General features: G+C 33.8%; 1 protein-coding gene across 10 annotated transcripts in view; it reads left to right on the top strand.

Annotated features, from left to right (window-relative positions):
* EPHA5 (EPH receptor A5) overlaps positions 1-20,681 on the top strand; it is a 326,925-nt gene extending 306,244 nt beyond the window's left edge. For 7 of the 10 annotated variants that reach the window (XM_044766079.2, XM_044766081.2, XM_044766080.2 and 4 more), the window contains 3 exons: positions 7,899-8,092; positions 10,824-10,979; positions 18,738-20,681. In XM_044766079.2, the coding sequence (XP_044622014.1) occupies positions 7,899-8,092; positions 10,824-10,979; positions 18,738-18,843 (456 nt within the window). In that variant the 3' untranslated portion in view covers positions 18,844-20,681. Of the gene's footprint in view, positions 1-7,898; positions 8,093-10,823; positions 12,375-18,737 lie in introns of those variants that run through there. The other 3 variants (XM_070505744.1, XM_070505745.1, XM_070505746.1) reach the window with 1 other exon arrangement.
* The last annotated feature ends 637 nt before the right edge of the window (positions 20,682-21,318 follow it).

Below are 21,318 nucleotides of genomic sequence, written 5' to 3' on the forward strand. Positions count from 1 at the left end.
CTCGGATAGCAATAGTAAATTAGGCTGGTGGATTCCTGCCTCTCAACAAGGATATAGCAAGGCAGTGGTCTCCCCTTCTTGTAGTCATCTAAAATTGCTACAATTTATTTTCTTTGTGCCTGGCTCACCTGGCTTAGGCAAAGGGTGCTGACTTGTGTTTCTCTAAATTTGAGAGAACATATTATCTATTGTCTTCAGCTTTATGATTTTAGGAGTAGGACTATGGTAAAAGTATCATTAATTCTTGTTATATATTAAACAACCTATTAGAGAGCTATTATTATTATTCCTATTTTGCAGTTAAGAAACTGAACCTTAAAGAGATTAAATAACTTTCTTAAGATCACAAAAATAATAACAGTTATAACAGAAATTGCTAGCTGGTTCTCCAAAATTTTTGTACCTAAGCACCACAGTGTCTCCAATTGAATCAATGTCAAATTCCTCCCTTTCATTTTCAACCAGTGATCCTAGATCAGTCTTCTAATTGAATATAAAATATTCAATTCAATATATAATGATTACTCTGGATTGATCTAGTCTAGACGAAGACCAGACCTCTTTGCTACTGTCTATTCTCCAGATAAATGCCAACTGCTAACTTGAGCTACAGAGCACTGCATGGTTTGGCTTCTAACTTGTTTTGAGGCTCATTTCAATGCCATTCTTTGCTTTAATTTTTGTGAAAGCATTTTATTCTGCCTTGTCAACAAGCCTGGTCCTCATCCTCAAAGAAAGCATTTGTCCCTTATTTACCTAGTTAACTCCTTCTCACACTTGAGATATGTTGAATTCCGATTCTATCACTCAAAATCATTAGTCCTTTCGAACCGTGTGCATGATATGTGAAGGATTATCATCCACATTATTGGCGATTATGCCTGATATAGTCATATCTGTCACAAATAAAATTATAGACCAAAGTAGAACATGATGCTAAGTGAATGATTGTAAATGTTTCTGCTGATCTTGACTGGACTTGCTGGAGTCCCTGGGGGTTGACTGAGCTGTGCTAGCACACCTTGGCTGTCCTCCACATGGCCCTCATTTTCTTTCCAGAGACCAGCGGGCTAGCCTCGATGTGACCTCACTTGCCAAGTGGCTGAAGGGCAAGAATGAGCCCAGTTGCATTTCACCCTGCAATATCCCATTGACCAATCTCATAATCAGAGGATTGGTTAAATCGCCCTGCTCATTGTGAGTGGACAATATAAAGTCACAAGGAGAAGGACACAGAAACAAGGAGGTGTGAAGGATTTGGGACAAATTTTTTCCTAATTTCAGCCAATTGAGAGTCTTGATGCTCTTCCAGATAACTTTATTTCAAACTATTTAGAAAAATTTACAAAAAGTGCTCTGTTTACAAGGAGTGCTGATATCATCTTTTCAGGAAGTTATAAAAATAAAAACGAATATTTTCGCTTCGGCTGGGTTTTCCAAGGATCTAAACGAAGTTTACCAGAAAATGATTATGTAATTACAGATCCTTCTAAAATATCTGCTTTTAATAGGGTGTCCAGTACATGCTTTGTATTTCCTCAGCAAGTTCATGATCATTAGTGGCATTTAGTTTCTAGATATAGCACTAAGTTTGATATGCCTCAATTTCTATCCAAATTTGTATCCAAGAAATGTGACAGATCTACTGTATTTGAAGATCATGATCACTGAATATGTCTTTGGAGAAAAATTCTCAGAGAGTAAAGGAGAAGTACTGATTTGGCAGTTTTGAGTGATATAGCCCATAATCTCTGCATTCCAAATACTATCTGATTCTAAAATGGAAATGTTACTTTACAAAGACATGCAGAATAATCTAAATCTCTCAGAGGAGACCTTCCGCTGTGTCTCGGGGATCGAATGCTGCAGTAGCTTTCTTTTGATTTAGGACTGCCTCTGTCATCACAGAGAAAAACCATAACAACACATAACAAAAATCAACTGGAATGACTAGGATGATTTTAGGTAAATACCAGACCCTAAACTCTAATTGAAGTTTAGGAAACTAAAATAATATCCTATAGTAAGTAGAAGCTTCTTTATTGATAGCAAACATTTTAAATGTCAACATTTTTCAGAACTTAAAATGGAAAGCAAAATAAGAAGAGATTTCATTGCATTTTTATATTTAGTGACAGTGTCTTTCTCTTGTATTTATTGGGAAATGTGTAAATGCATATATTATACTAAGCACATAGATTATAAAAAGTTTTAAAAACTCATTTAAGTAATCTGTTTTTCAATCTTCTCGTGTTAGAATTATTTTTGTCCTTTTCTTTTTTTTTTTTAGGCAGTCCATTTTCCATTACTATTTCTGTTGGCCTGGATCTTACCTATAAGGTGCATGAATATTTAACTCCAAAAGGATGTCAACCCACTTTGTAGTTGACGTGTCTCTCTCCCTCTTTCTATTCTTTGTTTCAATTTCTGATGGAACAAAATTTTATATACACATATATATATATATATATATATATATCTCATATGCTGGAATATTTTGTGTTAAAACGAAAAGAATATTTTATGGTAACATACAGCATGTTGTAATTACCTAAAGTATGAGGAGTTTAATTCTCATGCAAATACTGCAAATCACCAAGATTTGACAGTAAGCAAATTGTTCGGCTTCTTAGCCTTAGTGTAGTAATGTCTAAAATGAGTGTAGTGGACGAATGAATATTGGTCTTCTGAGATAATATTGGTGTTCCAAGGATGATGCTGCCCCTGGATGCAAGTAATTATGTTAGAGATTGATTACCTCATGGTAATTCTTGCTCCTTTGGAACAAGTGATACATATAGAAATATCAATTCTTAATTCCAAAATCCTGTACCTTGCTATTTAACAACAATAACAACAAAATCCCCAAAAAACAAAAATCTTGAACTGAAAATCAGTCATCTTGGATGCTGTAACTCTTGGTCATTTACAATGATTATAAAGAGAATGGACTTGAATAGGGGATTTCTAAGATATCTTTAATCTCTGGAACTCTATTGATCTAATAGTGATGTCCTAAGGTAAAGATGTACTCAATATACCTTTATTAACTCTGGAAACAGGAAAGAAATCCTAGAAAAAATGAATGTGTCTGGAACTATTTTTATGGTATCTGAGATTGTTTCCAGAGATACATTATTAAATTCTAGTCACTTATGGGGAGCTTCATATCTCATAGTAATAAAATGATTCATATGTGAGAATTCAAATAAATACCTTGCAGTATAGGCACTCACACCCTACATAGAGCTTAATTCACCAAAACACACAGCTGATGCTCAAATTCTGCGTACAAACTTTCTGCCACTCAGTTATCCAGCTTATACTTTCACATCTCCTGTGATGAATCATTCACTGTCTTCCAAAATAGCTCATTTTAATTCTCGATATTAATTTTTCTTCTGGTGAAAGAAATCTGATTCCATGTGGTAAGAGCCATATCTCTTCCAAATTATTTTCTTGGGATGTAATTATTTCTAATTCCAATAGTGTTACTTAGCACCAGGATAGAAAGATCATAGGTTTTCTTGCCAAAGAGACTTCAATGTGAATCTTACCACTGCTACTTCTTAGCTGTGTAAACAGGGATTGCTTAAACTTCTGGAATCTCAAGTGTTTCATCTGTAAAATGTGTATAATAATTTCTGTCTTGCAGATATATGGAAAAATTAATGTAGATAATATACATATAATTTGCATCATCGTGCCTGTAATATAATGCCTGGGCTAGTCTAGATCCTTCTAGAAGCCTGTGCCAAGAGGGAATTTGATATACATTAGTATTATTAAGAGGAAACGCTTATAAGGAAAAAAGAGAGATGTAAGATTATAATATAGGTCTGATCTCAGGTATAGTAGAGATGGAAGGAAGGATGATTAAGTGCAAGCATCTGAAACTAAAGTGCAGTTCTAAGAGAGGTTGGCAAGATTGCCAGGGAGAGTTCTCAAGACAACGTTGCCTATCATAGGACTTTCATAGGAATGAACCTATCTTATTTCACCGTTATGCTTAATAATTGACTGGGAGGAACCTATGCAAAGGATAGCCTTAGAGTAAATGTGATGATGAGTTTTAGAGGGTTTAGGGTTAGCGGTTGTTGGTCAGTTACCATCCCTGCAGGTAAAGATCTGAGAGAGAAATTTCCATGGTCCCCGCGTTCTACCCCTTTTGCAGTTCAGACCTACTTCTCCACACAAGTTCAGGGAACATCTGCTCCATGGTTCTGTGGGCTTTTATTCCTGATGGAGAACTCAGAAGAGGCAGGTTATGGACTGAAGTGCAGCCCCTGTGGCTTCTGTTGATCTCGGAACCTCACCTGGTCCTTAGCCTCTCCCTCCTCCACTGTCCATTCTGAATTTGCCTCATCATAGACTTGGCAGATCCTGGCTTAACTGTGGTCTGAGTCAATGCTTCATTCACAGGGGTAAGCATGTTTAGGCCACGGTTGTTATAAAGGAGTAACAAGAGAGCCCCAAGTGTACATCTTGGTTCCACATGTATTTCTCCTCACCCCAACTGTGTGAAATCACCTCAAATGCCTCCCGCTGCTCAGTATTTATTACTTTTGCCATCATGGTGACTCCCCTTCTCTTCTGCTTGAACCTGGGCACAAGTGGTCCAAAGTGCCCTCGTGAAAGCCATAATTGTTAGTTTGGTGGAACCCTTGCTGTGCCCCCTGGCAAGAGTCACTGGGAATAAAACACAATATAGAAATTTTTTATTTAATACAGATACTACATCTTGAATAATGGCACCAACTCCTTTCAAAGTGTTGCCTCCAAGCTGGTGCTTCAGCTGTGCCTTTAAAAGGCCTTCTGACATCTGCGAGGCTTGTTGCTTCTGGATGATGCGCTAGGTGTGGTAGTTGCTAGAACCAGCTGCTACCAGCTGGTGAATTTTCAGAACATTTCTACCTGAATGAAATTATATTGGTAGCTTGCAATTGACGTGGAGGGAGTTATTATATCACATAAATGAGAGAATGTTATAAATCTGTTTCCCTCACAAAAAGAGCTAGTTGTTAAATATTCACCAGCACATCACTGAGTACGTGATGCTCTCACGCATCCTTCACTATAAAGTGAGTGACCTGGTTGCGTGGTATGCTAGGTGGGGTTGCATCTTTGTGGATCAAGCATTCCGACCATGTAATGCTGGCTGAGGCTCTGAGGGCAGCAAAAGCGTACTGTACCCAGAATAGGTATATATACCTGAAAAGATGAAAAGATGTCAATGCTAAGAAAATGCAGAGCTTATGATAGTATTTCAGATATAGGACATCTGAAATGATGCCAGATTGTAAAAAGTTTGGTTGTCTTTTTATCTTTTCCCCTTTTCTTTCCTTTGTTCATCTCACCCACCTAGATGAACAAATGGAACAGTAATAGCAAAGTCAATTGAGATCATGATTCATCTGGTTATACATTATGCGCTGTGTGGTGAATGAACAGCCTAAATTGCACTGCAGTAGATTTCCAGCATTTCACAAACCACCAGAATACGAATGCCTTTCATTTCTCACCCAAACTATGAAAGAAATAACAGGCAAAAATGAAAAAAAAAAGTTTCAAAATGGCTAAATATAAAACCTAAAGTGCAGTTCTGAATCTATTTTAAAGATAAATTCCAAAGATGCATTTAGAATTAAATTCAATGACCTAATTACCTGGGTCAAGTTCTAAGTTAATTTAGAGACAGGGTATATATAATATTTCTATATATAAATTTATCTGAAAATAAAGCTGATTAAGTAATATAATCTAAAAATAACTCCTCAGCTCAAATAATTTATTAAATTCCTTTAAAACTAAGGAATTGGTTTAGTTTATTCATTTGAGAGTCACATATAAAGACTAGCTGCACAATGGAGGAAAGACAATATTTAAAATAGGCATAAAAGAAATAATAGAACCAATTAGAAGCAGCTTTGGAAAAACACATTATGAAATACATCAGGTTTTAAATCAATAAGAATCACTGTTTTCACTGCCTAGGTAAATATTTCCTGATATAAACTATATTAAGACATTTCATTTGTAGTTCATTTATGTTGTTAAAAAAATAACCACTGTCTTTGTCAGTGGTGAGGAATCTTAGAATAAGCAAATTAATAAATAAATGAACTTCCATTAATATATGAGTGCAAATGGTACTTTTTATTGTTTCACTGTTCATTTATTTGATTACCAGTGAAAATAAATATTTTCTGCAAATTTATTTAGCATTTTTATATTTCTCTTTTATAAATTTTTGGTTAATATCTAATTCTCATTTATCTCTTGTCATATTATTTTATTTCTCAATATGCATAAGCTTTTAATACATTAGATATGTTAACCATATGTTATAGCTTATGTAATATTTTCTACTGTGGTCTGCCTTTTAATTTTTTGTATTGTTTTCTGAGTTGTTAACTTGTTAACTAAGGTAGGCGACTAGCAGGCATTTTGCTCACAGTTATTCAGTTATTTATCTATTTATTTTGAGAGTCCTTGAGTACTTTTTATTTTGCTGCCTGAACTTAACTATTGATCCTTCTCAGGAAACTTTATTTTATGCCCTTCCCAGGGAGATATAAACTGCACCCCATTTCAAGCTGTGACCAGGTGCTTATTACCCCCACATTTATAAGTCCAAATAGTTCCTGTGCTCTAGCCACATTCCTGCAAATTGCCCTGAGAGTGTTCCCCACTCACCTCAAATAAAACAAGCCCCAAACTATAACTGTCAACGTTCTCTACCCCCAGTTTGTGCTTGCCTAAAGTTAACAGCAGCAACATCTAGTGTGGTGGGCTGGAACCTGTTTTATCTCAAATACTTTCTCTCCTCCCCACTCTATGCTTGTCATAAAAGTCCTTAAATCTGCCATTTCATCTTCTTTCCATCTGTCACCGCTCTTGTTCAGATGCCATTGCCTTTATCATAGAGAGACTGGTTTCTTTCTAATCATTCAAAATCATCCTTGTAAATTTCCTATTGTAATCATTATATTTTTTACATTTGTCAGATCAAATCTAAAGTCTTTTTGAGAAAATGTAGTTCTGTTTAATTTTTAAGGAAATATTCATGATAGGGTTTTGAGAAATATATTCTTTATTATTGGTTTTGGGTATCACTTAAATATTTGGTTTTTAATAATTGAATAAAATAAGCATTATTATATTTAGTAGCATAAATAGATTTCTTCTGGAGTTGATGGCATCAGCCACATTACAAATGTTTTTGATAGAACAATCTCACAATTAGGCTGCTACTCATATGTGTGGTTACGTTTAACATTAATGATATTTCTAATGCTGGTGATACGAGACAGTTATTCCAAGTTCCTGACAGAAATCAGTAGATGATAATAAACAGCCAGACCTTGACATTATTAAATGATACATGAGACAGTTATGCTAATTTAGCCTTTGACTTATCCGTCATTTACTATCCAAAAGTTTCTTTTGAAGTAAAATTGCAGTTCTGTGACTTTAAAAAATGTGGTTCTGCACATGTTTCATTAAAAAAAAGTACCTTTTTAGAGAAATCACTAGAAAATTTAATCTCTATTTGATTCCAGAATGCAAGGATAAATAAAACATGAACTGTTTGTTTTTATGTCAATTAACTTTACGAATCACCCTTCATCAAGATTTTAGGTAAAAATGATTACCATTTATTTTCTTTATAATCTGTGAAGAAAGCTTATCTTTTTATATTGTGATAGTATATTTATTTCTTTATGTTCTTTTATTTTGCTGTAAATGGGAGTAATCGGGGATTTAAAGATAGTGATGCTAGTCATTATTGCGAAAGTAAGAATAAGAAAGGATGAAAGTTGGATAGTGGGAAATTTCTCAAGCTATGCTATACTAAATTTGTGGTGTTGGGAATGGTTCTGTTGTGCTTTGCACAGGTGATTAAAGCAGTTGAGGAAGGCTACCGTCTGCCAAGCCCCATGGACTGTCCTGCTGCTCTCTACCAATTAATGCTGGATTGCTGGCAGAAAGAACGAAATAGCAGGCCCAAGTTTGATGAAATCGTCAACATGTTGGACAAGCTGATACGTAACCCAAGTAGCTTGAAGACGCTGGTTAATGCATCGAACAGGTACAAGGCCAGACCTGAGAGATTTTCCTGAATGTAGCTAATTCAGATTGATGCCACAAATATTAAATCAGTTAAATTATTTTTGTACACGTTAATATATGAATCTATATGACACTGATTTATTTTAATTAGTTTTTGCATAATGTTACTCCCTTACAATGAATGAGATATAAAGATTAAATTATATTTAAAAGTATCTTGACCTGACCTAATAGTGTCACATGCCAGTTTCAGAAAAATGTCAACTGTAGTCAAGTTCAAGTGGCATAAAAAAAAACCCATTCAAATGCTTGTGTTTTGATGTGTTTTGGATCCCACATAGGTGTAGATGGGGGAAAACATGATTATAATAGGGAAAAGCCAATTAAGCACTGATGCATTTTAAACTAGAGATATATAACAATAGTTGCTTTTCATTTCTTTCAAATAGATTTCAGTGTCTGTCATATTTTAAGAACATTGCCAACCCCTATAGGAACCCTTTGCTCCTGTCCAATTGTACACAGATAGTTGGCTAACTAATCATTTACTGCGCAGTTCGAACAAAACTTAAAACTGATAAATGAGTAATTTTGTGGAAAAAAATTTGTAGGAGAAAATGAGCATTTTTAATTTTTATTTTATTTTTTTTTGCTGAGGAAGATTCACCCTGAGCTAATATCTGTGCCAACCTTCCTCTATTTTGTATGTTGGATGCCACTACAGCATGGCCACCACTGAGTGGTGTAGGTCTGTGCCTAGGAACTGGGCCTGGGCCATTGGAGCAGAGTGTGCTGAACTTAACCACTAGACCACAGGGCCAGCACCGAGCATGATTTTTTTTCCTTTTCTGAATGCACATGAATTCATTTAGATAATGTTGTATGTTTGTAAAGCATGCTTTTCTCTTTAAACTGAAAGATTACAGAATTATACTCTCAAAAAATAAATCAGTTTGATTCTGTACTAGAAAATTTACCAGATTGTTATTTTCTCTATACTAAAGGCAGTTGTCTATTTTTACAAGCAAAAGCGTCATGGCAGTAATTGAATTGACTGACTATTAGCATGAGCTAAATGAGAAACAATTCATTGGCAAAGTTACATAAGTTCTGTGATTCTGACATAGCACTTGTTTACTAGGCGAAAAGTCATGTTTAAATACAAATGAAGAATGAACTGTGTTCAGGCCTCATTAACTTTCTTTGGTAGAAACTGGAGAATGCATCTTCTTAGTGATTATTCCTTATGTTGTTCCCAAAATATCCGCTTTTAAATTGTTTATTATCGTGTAAAATATTATTTCTCTGATCTACTTGTTTGAATTATGTTCAGTTGTCACAAATGGACATAAGGAAAGGAAATCATAAACAGATGTTTTTATGTTCTAAATTGTGTTAATTTATATCATCATCATCATTACCACTTGAAAGCAGTTTAAATATCTCAAAAGAATTTTCGTATTTCCTTGTGTGCAATATATAGAATAAAGTTGCTAGATTTCATTGAAACAGATTTGGCTTAAGACTACACCATTCTCTATCTGTCTTTATTCAGTCATCTACAAATCCTGATTCTAGAAGGTGTTAGTTCCTAATTCATTATCTCTTTCTCTCTATTCTACCCATGTCACAAAACTTGGTGACTTCAGCAATCATGTCGATGATGTTTGAATCTCTCTCAATACCTGGAAATTTTCTCCTTCAGTGATTTTGATCTCTAATCTACTTTGGACTCTTCTTCTCATTGTCATGTTCTAGACTTTGCTATTACCAAAAATTGCAACTCCTCCGTAATCTCAACTTCAACATCCTACTTTCCAGCTGTTTCCTCGTATATTTCAATCTTTGACCTCATTGCTTAATGGCTACAACTCACTACAAGATATCCATTTATTCATCTAACAACTGCTTATGTGTCTACTCTGTGTCATGCTGTGGGCTAGGTGCTGAGTATGCAGTGTTGAGCAACACAATGACGGGGGAGAGATATTGAACAAAAGGAAACATTAAAATCAACTTTGGTTTTGGAGTGGAGAATAAGAGTAGAGATTAGGAGGATAACTAGGATGCTAGAGTAGTCTTGCAGGTAAGAAATGATGATTTCTTTAACCTGGGTAGTGACAAATCGTATAAGGAGTAGTGGTCAGATGTGCAATATATTAGAAGTAGAATGGATGGTATACGCAACAATATATTGTGAAGGGATTGAGGACAAGGATGGAGCGCACTATTGTATCACATACTATAATAGGGAGCATGAAGTAGGCATATAAATATATGAGAGACTTAGGCTGGAGGCGAAAATTGGAGAAAAATAGGTGCTATCTGAAACATGAAAATGGGTAAAATTCCTAGAGCAAAGTCTAGAAGCAATTGATTACACAAACTATCCTGTGTCTCTATATTTGGTAACATTATCAGTATTATTTTTACAAACAAAACAATAGCAGGAAGTAAATGCATCTGAATCACTACGTTGAATTTTTAGCTAATGTTCTATATTAAGAAGATTTATTTATTAAGCCTTTATAAGTCCTCATTAACTATGGGTAAAAAAAAATCTGAATAGACTGATTTTGTGTTCTGTCTTTCAAAATATTATTCTCTTTCATTTTAACTTTTGTATATTTTTCCCTTATAAATATACTTATAGAGCCGAAGACCCATTGATGATGAGCTAACATTACAATGTAATTCGTTATAAAAGAGTTAAGATGTTGCTTTTAATGTTTATGTTTTCTGTGTTTTAGAGTATCTAATTTAATGGCAGAACACGGCTCACTGGGATCTGGGGCCTACAGATCAGTAGGTGAATGGCTAGAAGCAATCAAAATGGGCCGGTATACAGAGATTTTCATGGAAAATGGATACAGTTCAATGGACGCTGTGGCTCAGGTGACCTTGGAGTGAGTAATTTTTCTGATAATTTTTACATAATTGCTGGGGCAAGAAAACTTGTTCAGAAACCAATCTGGATGAGGTCAAGGGAAATCAGTTAACCTTTGTCCATGTGTGGCAGCTTTCAAAGAAACCTCTTCTTTTTTAGCCTGTATTGTTAACAACTGCATGGTTAATGCTACTTGTGGCCAGTATCTTTGCTTCCAACAAATATTTAAATAATTGGAATAACAGCTCCTTGGCAAAATACTGGTATTTTGTGTTGTGGAAAAGATGTTTTCTTGACAAAGTTTTTATACTGGTACCTATGTTATATGAATGTAAATACAAAACGAAACAACTGTAAGCACAATTGGTGTGGCTAGTCCTACGCAAAAACGAACACAGTCTTAAATTTTGGCTTTGATGAATACCCGGGTAACAACAGCTTAAACAAAGCTCCCCAGGCAGGAATCTCATTTAATCTCTAAGTGGTGCACCTTATATTCTTGCAATCCAATGATATGGTAGATCCTGCCTCTGATTTGTTATTTGGTACAATCTCAGTGGAACCAATTGTGCCCTTTTCTGTTTGCACGTTTAAGCTAAAATTTATCAAATCTTATTAAATAAAAAACACTAGAGTTAAATATTAAATTCTTTAAGGTTGTAAGTTGTTTGTATTTTATTATATACTCTGTACGTGTAATTATTTTAGCCTAATATTTATTTGTGAAAATTAACTGTCGTTATGGTGGTTCCATCTAGATGACATTAACATGGATAATGTTTTAACCTGTGAATATAATGTTAACTTACTTTGAATTGCCTACAAATTCAAAGGTTAAAATATTGTTGTAAGTATTAGAACATGGTAGAACATTCTAAAGCACTAAACCACAGTCCTTATTCCATTACTTCACGTGAAATGAGCATTGAGCAGTTCTGTCTCACCATTTCTATTATTCTGGCATTTTCTGATTCATTGAATTCACTGCCTATCCACACAAAAGGTTACAGGGTACCATCATTTATCACCAGTTAATGTCACATTCTCAGTACTTCTCTTTCTTTATATCTATAACTAAAGTACCTAAAATCACCACTCAGCTTGCTCTCTTGATTTACTGAATCTCATTCTCACCATCACCACCAAATCATATCTAGTTAATGACACATATGCTTTGCCCATTATTTCTTTGGACACTCAAAGAACTCATTTGTGCTATATTTAAAATAGTAAACAGAAAATTTTACTGATAATTTAAAACTATTTTTACATGATTGCTATTTAATTTTTCAGTAAAAAATGGTCATTTTAATTTATTAAAGTCATTTGTCATTTTATATTAAAATGATACTGTAGGTATTTCTTCTACCCAATGTCAGATTATTTGTAAATATATAATAAAATTATTTGCATTAAACGATGTCTCTTTTTTTATTAAAATAGAACATGCACATATATGTATTTATATCCACTACTTTTTTCCTTTTCCTTTCACAGAATAGTTATAATCACAAATATGTTTTTTTCGTTGACTGCCTCTATTTTGCTTTTTCTCTTTGGGGCCCCAGAATACTATAAGTATGTTGAATATTTTAGCATTATGGTTTCACTGTTTTTTATTTCCTTTAATCCTTTTCTCTTTACTCTCCTATTGGCCCCTCTATCCTCAAACTCTCTTCACCTTGTATGTTTTTCTTTCAAGTCATAATAGCTTCTTTTATCTTGTTATGATGGTTCTCCACTTCATTTCTATTCTCCAGTAATTTTTGTCTGGTGAGTTTCTCTCTACTTGGTGCAATTTCTTCTCTCTACCTCTGTTACTCTGGTAGCTTGTTTCCTTTTCCTAGATTGCCTCCTTTCAGATATTTTGTCTTTTAATTTATTAACTCTGGTAAGAAGAGTAAAGTGAAATTAGAAGACTTAAAACATCTTCCTGTTCAGACAACGTTGGTTTCCATGTGTCAATTGCTTCAGATTCCTGAGCCTATAATAACACGTCCCCTCCTGGGTACCCGGTCAGTAAACCTTAACTCCAGCAAAGCTGATTTCTGGGAGAGTCCAGTACCTTTAAAAATATGTCCTCTTGTTTATTGTGTTTTTGACCACATTTTCCCTATTTGGTAAGAACATATTTATCAAAATATTATGTTAAATAACACAAAAAACTGAGTAATCAGTTACTTGTTTGCTTAAGAATATAAGAAAAAGATTATTCGTGCATTTTACTTGCTCTTCACTGAAAAAAGTCAGTCATTATTAAGGACTTATGGCAAAGGAACTGGGATATCAATAAAGGCAAAAACAAGCTCTTAAACACTTAGATAATGATTTTTTACACATAGTCTTATATCTAAATATTAATTTTATGGAGCCTTTAAAATATATAATAAAATATTATCACCAGTGTTATTGCTAGGGCATAATAGAAACTGAGAACTGGAAGAATACATTCATACTTGTAATAAATACTTAAAAAATTAAAATCAACTAATATAAAGCAAAAGATAAAACTGCCATATACTTAAACTAGAAAAATGTGTTATCACTTACGCCACCAAGTTTGTTCTCATGATGGGTTTAGAAAAAGAAAGAATAAAAAATTACAATCTTTCAAAACCACGTATTTCAGTAAAAATTTCCTTCATAAAAGTTTAATTTCATTTGTTTATGATTTTTTTTTTTTGCCAGTACATGCGTGAATGGCTTACTGTGGAAAGGAAATGAAAAACTTAGAGATCTTAGAGTCAAAATGTGTGCAATGAACGTGGCTTTCAACCTTAGACGTTTCTGTCTGCTGTTCTCTGTGTCTAAACCTTGCTATTCCGTGCCCAGTACTCATGTTAGGACAATTGTCGCGGCAGTAATGGTGCAATCTCTACCATGGTGTGTAAGTGTAGTGAGTTGTTGTCCACAGGGGGAACTGTAAGCTTGAGGAGAGTTGCAAATTGAATCAAAAGATTTGAATTAAGGACCGTATTACAGCTACTTTTTAAACTTCTTGTCAGACCAGTGCTGTCAACTTTTGATTATTCAGAAAATGAGCTGAAGAGGTTCCAGTTAGTATCTTTTATTAAAGTGTGGGTTTTAAGCTACTAAAATGAAAGTTTCCCAAATCTAGAGCCGAAATTTGCACAAACTAATTCAAATAGATTTCTTAAGTTATTAATAAAGTCATAATGCATAATTTATTATACAGTTAAAGTACACACAGGAGTACTTACTATCCCCTGTGTTCTATGTAATTAAGCTAAAATTTCTAGTCTAACCCTCACAATGTCTCATCTGTTGAAAATCATGACTAGTCCATGGTTAATCCCATCTTGTCAAACATAAATATATTTATCTTGTACAGTAGATATATAAATGATTATCAGGCTTCTTCTAAGTGAAACAAAAAATTCTAGCATACAGCTGCATGATCAAACTATGACAAGAAGAATAAACACTGAACTTTAATGAATATTCGTTTGTGTCTCTTCTCCCTTCTCCTGTCCAGCCACTGTTGGTGGGGTTAAGTACCAGTGAGATGGGTAAAAGGTGTGTAAAGCAGAAGGGAGAAGAATGAGTAAGGGAATGACTCATCCACAAATGAATGAATTAGATCCTGAATAATCAAGAGTTGCTCCAATATCAACTAGACACCTCTTGTTATTCTCTATTTTCCATTCTGCCATTTTAGTATCATAATATTAGTGTTTTCCATTGTTTAATATTATGGAATAACATTTGAAAAAATGCTGGAATGTAATCACAACAATGGCAGTTCATTATATTTGCAGCTTTTCTAAAACTAATCATGCTTTGTTGACAAAATCCAAACTATTTTTTATGTAAGAATACTGTTCTCATCATGTTTAAATTCATAAGCCTATGCTGAAATATAATTTGTCATCATTAGAGTTGACTTTGGGTATTACTTAAGATTACACGTGGTCATGATAAAATTAGTATAATATTTATAAAGGAGACACACTTAAAACTTTGCCTAGCTATAAAATTTCCTACATAGAAAAATGAAATAAGTAAAAGAGCATATCTTGCATCATTTCCAAATACCATTGTAAATAGAGCAGCAACTTCATCATTAAATTTAAAATGTTATTTAATTTTTATCAAATTTTTCTCACATTATTCTTGCTAAATTGACCATTTGCCATGCACTTTAAGGAGTAAAATGAGAATTGTTAGAAATCACAAAAAAGTGAGACAAACTACTTAAAAGAAGATACTTTAATGAATTTAACAGTATTGGAATCAAGTTTTTTAACCTTTACTAGAAACGTTTTGCTAATACTATTTTAATTCTCATTTTTAATATCATTAGAAAAATATTAAATGGTATTTTCTAAGAAACTACTTTGCTGCTAAGGACAATTGTAACTTGCATAAATGATCTTATTTTCCCCCCACTTTAAAATTTCACTGAAAATCACATTGTCTAAAGGTATATGTACATTTCATGCATTATAATCATGCTATTTTCTAAACCTCTGCACATTAATTTGACAGCTTTTGAAATGACAGGTAAGATTTTAAAAAACAACAGTGTTCCATTAAAGACACACCTAATTTATGGCAGTATATAAAATGCAATGCTGTGTTTTTATAACTCCATTTCTCCCATGGAAAGAGAGAGAGAGGAGGGATGTCAGAAGGTAGAGAGAGAGGGAGAGGAGAGCGAGAATTTCCCTGGTCTGACCTTCCTTCCATATGCATCTTAGGGAATAATCAAATTGTCCGTTGACCTTGAAATAAAATTTTATGCATAGTTCACTGGGAAAATTTAAATAAACTTAAAATCTAGACAAATGAAATGTTCTGAAGAAAGGTTTTTATTTTATTTGCCCATCAACACAAACTCTGTAAATGTACTTATTAATCCAATGCAATTCCTCAAAATGCTCATTCTTTAGCATGATATAGATGTCAGGAAAAATTTAAATTCCTAAGGCACTGAACTAGAATCTTTCTTGTGGTCGTTTTCAGAGAATGAAGTTATATTTACATATAACATAACAGTACGTTAATACAATGGAAATGAAAATGTCAAACCAGGGATTTGACATTGGTTAGACAAAACAACCAAGGGTCCAGCCCTTATATAGAGTACACAAAGACACATACACACATATGTACACATAGACACACACAAAATTCAAATTAAGGTTTTGGCATTGTCTATGCAAAGTTTATGCTGTTTGAGTGGGGAAACAAATTTTCTGTTAGGTCTTTTAGAATAAACTGTAATGATTATTTTCAGAACCTCATTCCTAATAATTGGATTAGCCCTAAGAATTGTGCAGTTTAAGTACAAATATATTACATCAATGCTTTAAAACCTGCATTTGTCAGAATCTCCTCTGGGTTTATAAAGCATATGATAAAACATATGTTTTAAAATTTCATTTCAATTACTAATTATTTAAATTCTCTAGTAGAGATTGGACGTTTTCACATTAAGAAATTTTAGTCCCTTTTGTCCTGACTTAGGTCCAAAGTATGCTAGTGAGCACCCGTGAATGCCCACATCTACACAGTCCCTCATGGTTCATAAGTTACACATGGAGACATGAGAATATTAATAAGCCCATAACTGAAATTACCATGAAGTATAGATTGGGTTACCATAGCCTCAGTCAAAGAACTGTGTGTTCAGTTCCCTTCATTAAATATCTTCTTTCTTTTAGAGTTTTGGATATTTGATGTTATATCTACAGAGTTCTCGTTTTGCAAATGAATAAATAATTGTGTGTAATTTGAAGTCCTTTACTCAAAATCATATCTCACGAGTATGGACTTTGATGTCAGGTTCCTGGTTTTAGTCCTAGCTCTGCTACCCATTGGCTGTGTTATCTAGCCAAGTGATGTAAGTTCTCTAGGACTTTATGTCCTCATCCATAAAAGGAGATGAACAAAAATCTGTATCATCAGGTTAGATATTTCCCTAGCACAGAGGAAAAGGACATCTTAATTGCCACCTGTTGTTTCCATATTTAGTTCAAGGGTTCTCACCCAGGGGAGATTTTGCCACTCAGGGGACGTTTAGCAATGTCTGGAGACATTTTGTCTTGTCACAAAGAACAGCCAGAGGTGGTGAAGCACTTCTGGTATTTGGAGGGTAGAGGCCAGGATGATGCTAGTTATCCTACGGTGCACAGGAGAGCCCCACAACACAGTTATCCGGCCCGTAATGCGAACAGGGGCAAGGCTGAGAAACTGATTTATGAGGAGAAATGAGATTAAACTCCAGCCTGTGTTATACTTGCATTTGTCTGTAACTAGCTGTTTTATAGTCTATTTCATAACCAACAATAGTGATTTTGTTTCAAAGTGAATTTTTACTGTTTTTTAAGTTTCGTTGATGACTGCCTTCCATGCCTACCATTCCTGTCATTAAATCGTACTTTGATGTCTTATAACTATAATAATTCCTCAGTTTAATGTTTAATATTTACATTCCAAGGTACAAATGTGTTACCACCATAAGTATCTGTTGCTTCTTTTTTAGCTACTTGCCATTTGCTAAAACTCTCATAAGAAGTCAAGAAAACATAAAGGGAAAAAGGAACTTAAGATATTATTTAAATAAACAATTATTTCTAATACTAATACATATAGGCCTAAATACCCATTTACTTAATTTCTATCCTCTGATAATTAAGAGATTTCCTTGAGTTTCCAAAACTATTCAATTTTTCGTGTAATGATTCTAATGTCATTGTATCCAATTCTATAAAATCCTAAAATAATCTAAAATTAATATATCTACTGAATGCAAAAATATTCTACTTTTAATAGTGTGTTCAACAAGGTAGTCATCTAAAGAAATGTAACATGGCAAACAGTTTTGTCTTTTAAAAATCTCGAATTATTAATGCTCATTTTTTCTTATAATTAATATTATTTTCCAAACATACCTGAATCATTATATTTGCCAAATACATGCTTTAGAAGAATAGAATTCCTGAATATCCTATGAAATAACATTTAAACACCATGGTCACTGGCCTTGAACTCCATAATATGCTTAATATGCTGTTAGTTTAGAAATCTAAGCATTTGTAATTTTCTTTCAAATAATAAGCTTGTTAAAAAGAAACGGGGTGAAAGTATCTTGATTGAAAAATCTTTCTGATAGCGTGTAATCTTCAGAATGCTCTAAATGCCAATAAGAGGCTGGATGTTATTTGGTAAAGGAACAAAGCTGTGGTACTTTGGGTTCAAGGTAAAAAGTAAAATATTTAGAAGTGTTCTAAGAGTGACATAGTAATGATTATCCCCTGAAGATATCTGTTATATAAAACAATTGTACTGACTGAGTCGTTTGAAGAGGTTTTGTCTTCATCTGCTTAGCTGTGAAATTTTAAAAGTGTATTTTATACTCCCCTCTTTTAGCAAAAAAGAAATGCTTGTTCATATTGTAGGTCCACATTTTCAAAACTGTTCAATGAAATTGTACCCTTCAATTTAAATATTTATTGGTAAGCTTGTGCAAATTTGTTTTTTTCACCAGTCTGTGCCACCAAACTAACGATGTCCGAAAAAGATGGCAAATATATATTAATTCACTCCCTGTTATAATTACTTCTTTAACTGCAAGCAGATTTTCAAGGTACAATTTTGGAGCCTGCCTTTGTAAATTGGACCCTGTGTGTCTAAATTGGGACTGTAATCTAATTAGTTTCTGCAAACTGTTTGCCTCTTTGCCAGCGTGACTATTGAGGTGTGCTACAAATTGAATCAATACATGCATCCAATGTGTGCTTTCTTCACGCAGGGATTTGAGGCGGCTTGGAGTGACTCTTGTCGGTCACCAGAAGAAGATCATGAACAGCCTTCAAGAAATGAAGGTGCAGCTGGTAAATGGGATGGTGCCGTTGTAACTTCATTTTAATGTCACTTCCTCAAGTGAATGATTCTGCACTTTGTAAACAAGCTCTGAGATTTATTTTAACAAAAAAGGGGAAAAAGGGAATATTCAGTGATTTCTAAACCTTAGGGAGCATTTGTTTCAGCCACAGAATTTGTAACCAGTGTTCTCCTAAAATCTCCTTATCTTCCTCTTGGTGTCTTCATTTTTCATGAAGCAAATATAACCTGCATGGAATAAGAACATGAGGTTAAATGTTATCTTATGTTACAACAGCAAAATCCTCCCCACTGCTTCTAGAAAATTTTGTACATGAAATATATAACTCTATACAGCACCTTTATAGACTGAATTAAGGCAGCCCCTCTCAAAACTTCCCAGAATCTACTTGAAAGGAAAAGTCGTATAGCCATTTGTGGGCTAACAAAAGCTGCAATTTACTGAAGTTTACTTCAAGTCGTAATTGTCTACATAAGTGTATTGAAGAGCAATATGGTTAGATAATTTCTTAATAGATATCTTCTTTTGTAATTTTAAAATGCTGTTACACAGCGTTAAGTTATAGAAACTAGTGTATAAACATGTTGCTTGAGTGAGGACAAGTACAATACAGGGTGTATATTTATTTTTCTGTGTTATAAAACTTACTTTTAGTTGCTCTTCTAGAAACTATTAGGTAATAAATGTGTATATACTGTATAATTTGCCATATACCCAGGAATCAATTTAAGTTGGAATTTTGTGTGTGTATGCTTTCACATGTGTGCATTACCATTCTGCTTGCATTTTTAATGGCGTTTTAATTTTAGTAACATACAGGAACAAGTGTTCCAGAGTAGAATATCGATAAGAAAAATAGGGAAGCAGTAAAACAAAATTGAACACAAGCTTGTGTCTTTTTTCCTCTCATGTGTCCAAAAGCTACTAAATCTCTTCATTCACTAACAGGAAATGTCTATAAGATTAAATCCCCTTTGGCTTTTTAAAAACACTTTGTGATATCTGTGACAATGGAGTTCTTCTAGCCATTAATCTTGCACCCCTGTAAGAAATTTCACCTTTCTGAGTCCCAGAAAATATCTTGTCAAGCAAAGCTGACACCGAAGGGCACATTTTCCGCAGGATGTAGAAGGATTTAACTGTGCAGGCTTCTGTTAATGTTGTTAAATCCAGGTACATAGCACTAAGCATTACCCCTAAGTGTTAATCCTTTGTAACCATCTCCCTTGTGGCCCAGCTCTAGAAATTTTGAAACTAAGGCAGCAATGGAATGATGATAAACATATATATTTGGAATCTTCCCTACTTCAAGACTTATGTTTCATTTGTTAGTGGCTATTTATTCATTTGGTAATTTCATCTTGTATTCAGTTACATCGAATTGAATTTATTGTGATGAATCCATCCAAAGTATTATTTAATTGGCCTTATAAAGGAAATAAGATATGTTCTGTATACCACACTTGGTGAAGACTGACATTTGTGGTACAAATTCTACTTTTATTATAACTGGAACAAAACTGAGCTCCTTGGGGAAACAACCACAGTTTTTGTAGGATTACACTTTATAGAAATTATGGGATGACATGTGATTATTCAAGGAGCACAGCATTTAAACAAAATATAGCCTATTCATGATTTATCAATGGCAATAGTATATAAGAATAGCCTGGATTAATGAATTCCATAGGAAATATACCTGCATTATGTTAATGAGTCTCTCTCTTTCTCAAGCACCCATTTTAGTTGAATGTTAGCACGTAAAGGAATCAACTTTTGGGAAATAACTTCTTTCTACCCTTCCCACCTTTTACTTAAGCAGTAAAGTAACTCTTTACTAAAGAATATAGCAAAAAAAAAAAAAAAGAAAAAGTTCTAAACAATTTTCAAATGGTATTTTGAGTTCTGTCCAGTTAGTGCTATAATTCCTTTTTAGGTCTATATTATACCAGGCGTCCGCACAAACTATGCTTCAAGTATACTGTATTAGTTTAGTGAAATTCCCAGAGAAAGTAGAGGGATGTGGATTTTACACCGTCTTGATAAAAATCACAAGTAAGCAGGTATCACCATTATTAAAGATGATTTGTTCATTTTAAGAAACATAAAATTAACTAATTCCTTTTGTACAAAATAATTGGAGATTGTACTGCACTTTACTCAATTTTGTAAAAATAATTGAATCTAAGTGATAAAGTAACAATTGAAAAACTTCCAAGTAAGAATACACTTATTGATTTAAAAGCGAAACTACCATAAATTTTGGAGCTGATGGACTAACCACAATTACTTACGCGTGACAAAGATACTTTTTGAATTGTCTTCTAACTTTATATGTTTAAAGATGTTTGGAAGGTCAGGATAGAGTATATCTAAGTGATTAGAATTTGAACTTACAATGTAGACTTCCTCTTTTTCACAAAAGAACATTATAAATTAATTTGGATCAGATTTATTTGCTCCCTTTGCAATCTTGGTGGTCATTTTG

Source organism: Equus asinus, chromosome 3, assembly GCF_041296235.1.
Source record: "Equus asinus isolate D_3611 breed Donkey chromosome 3, EquAss-T2T_v2, whole genome shotgun sequence".
NCBI classification, from domain to species: Eukaryota; Metazoa; Chordata; class Mammalia; order Perissodactyla; family Equidae; genus Equus; species Equus asinus.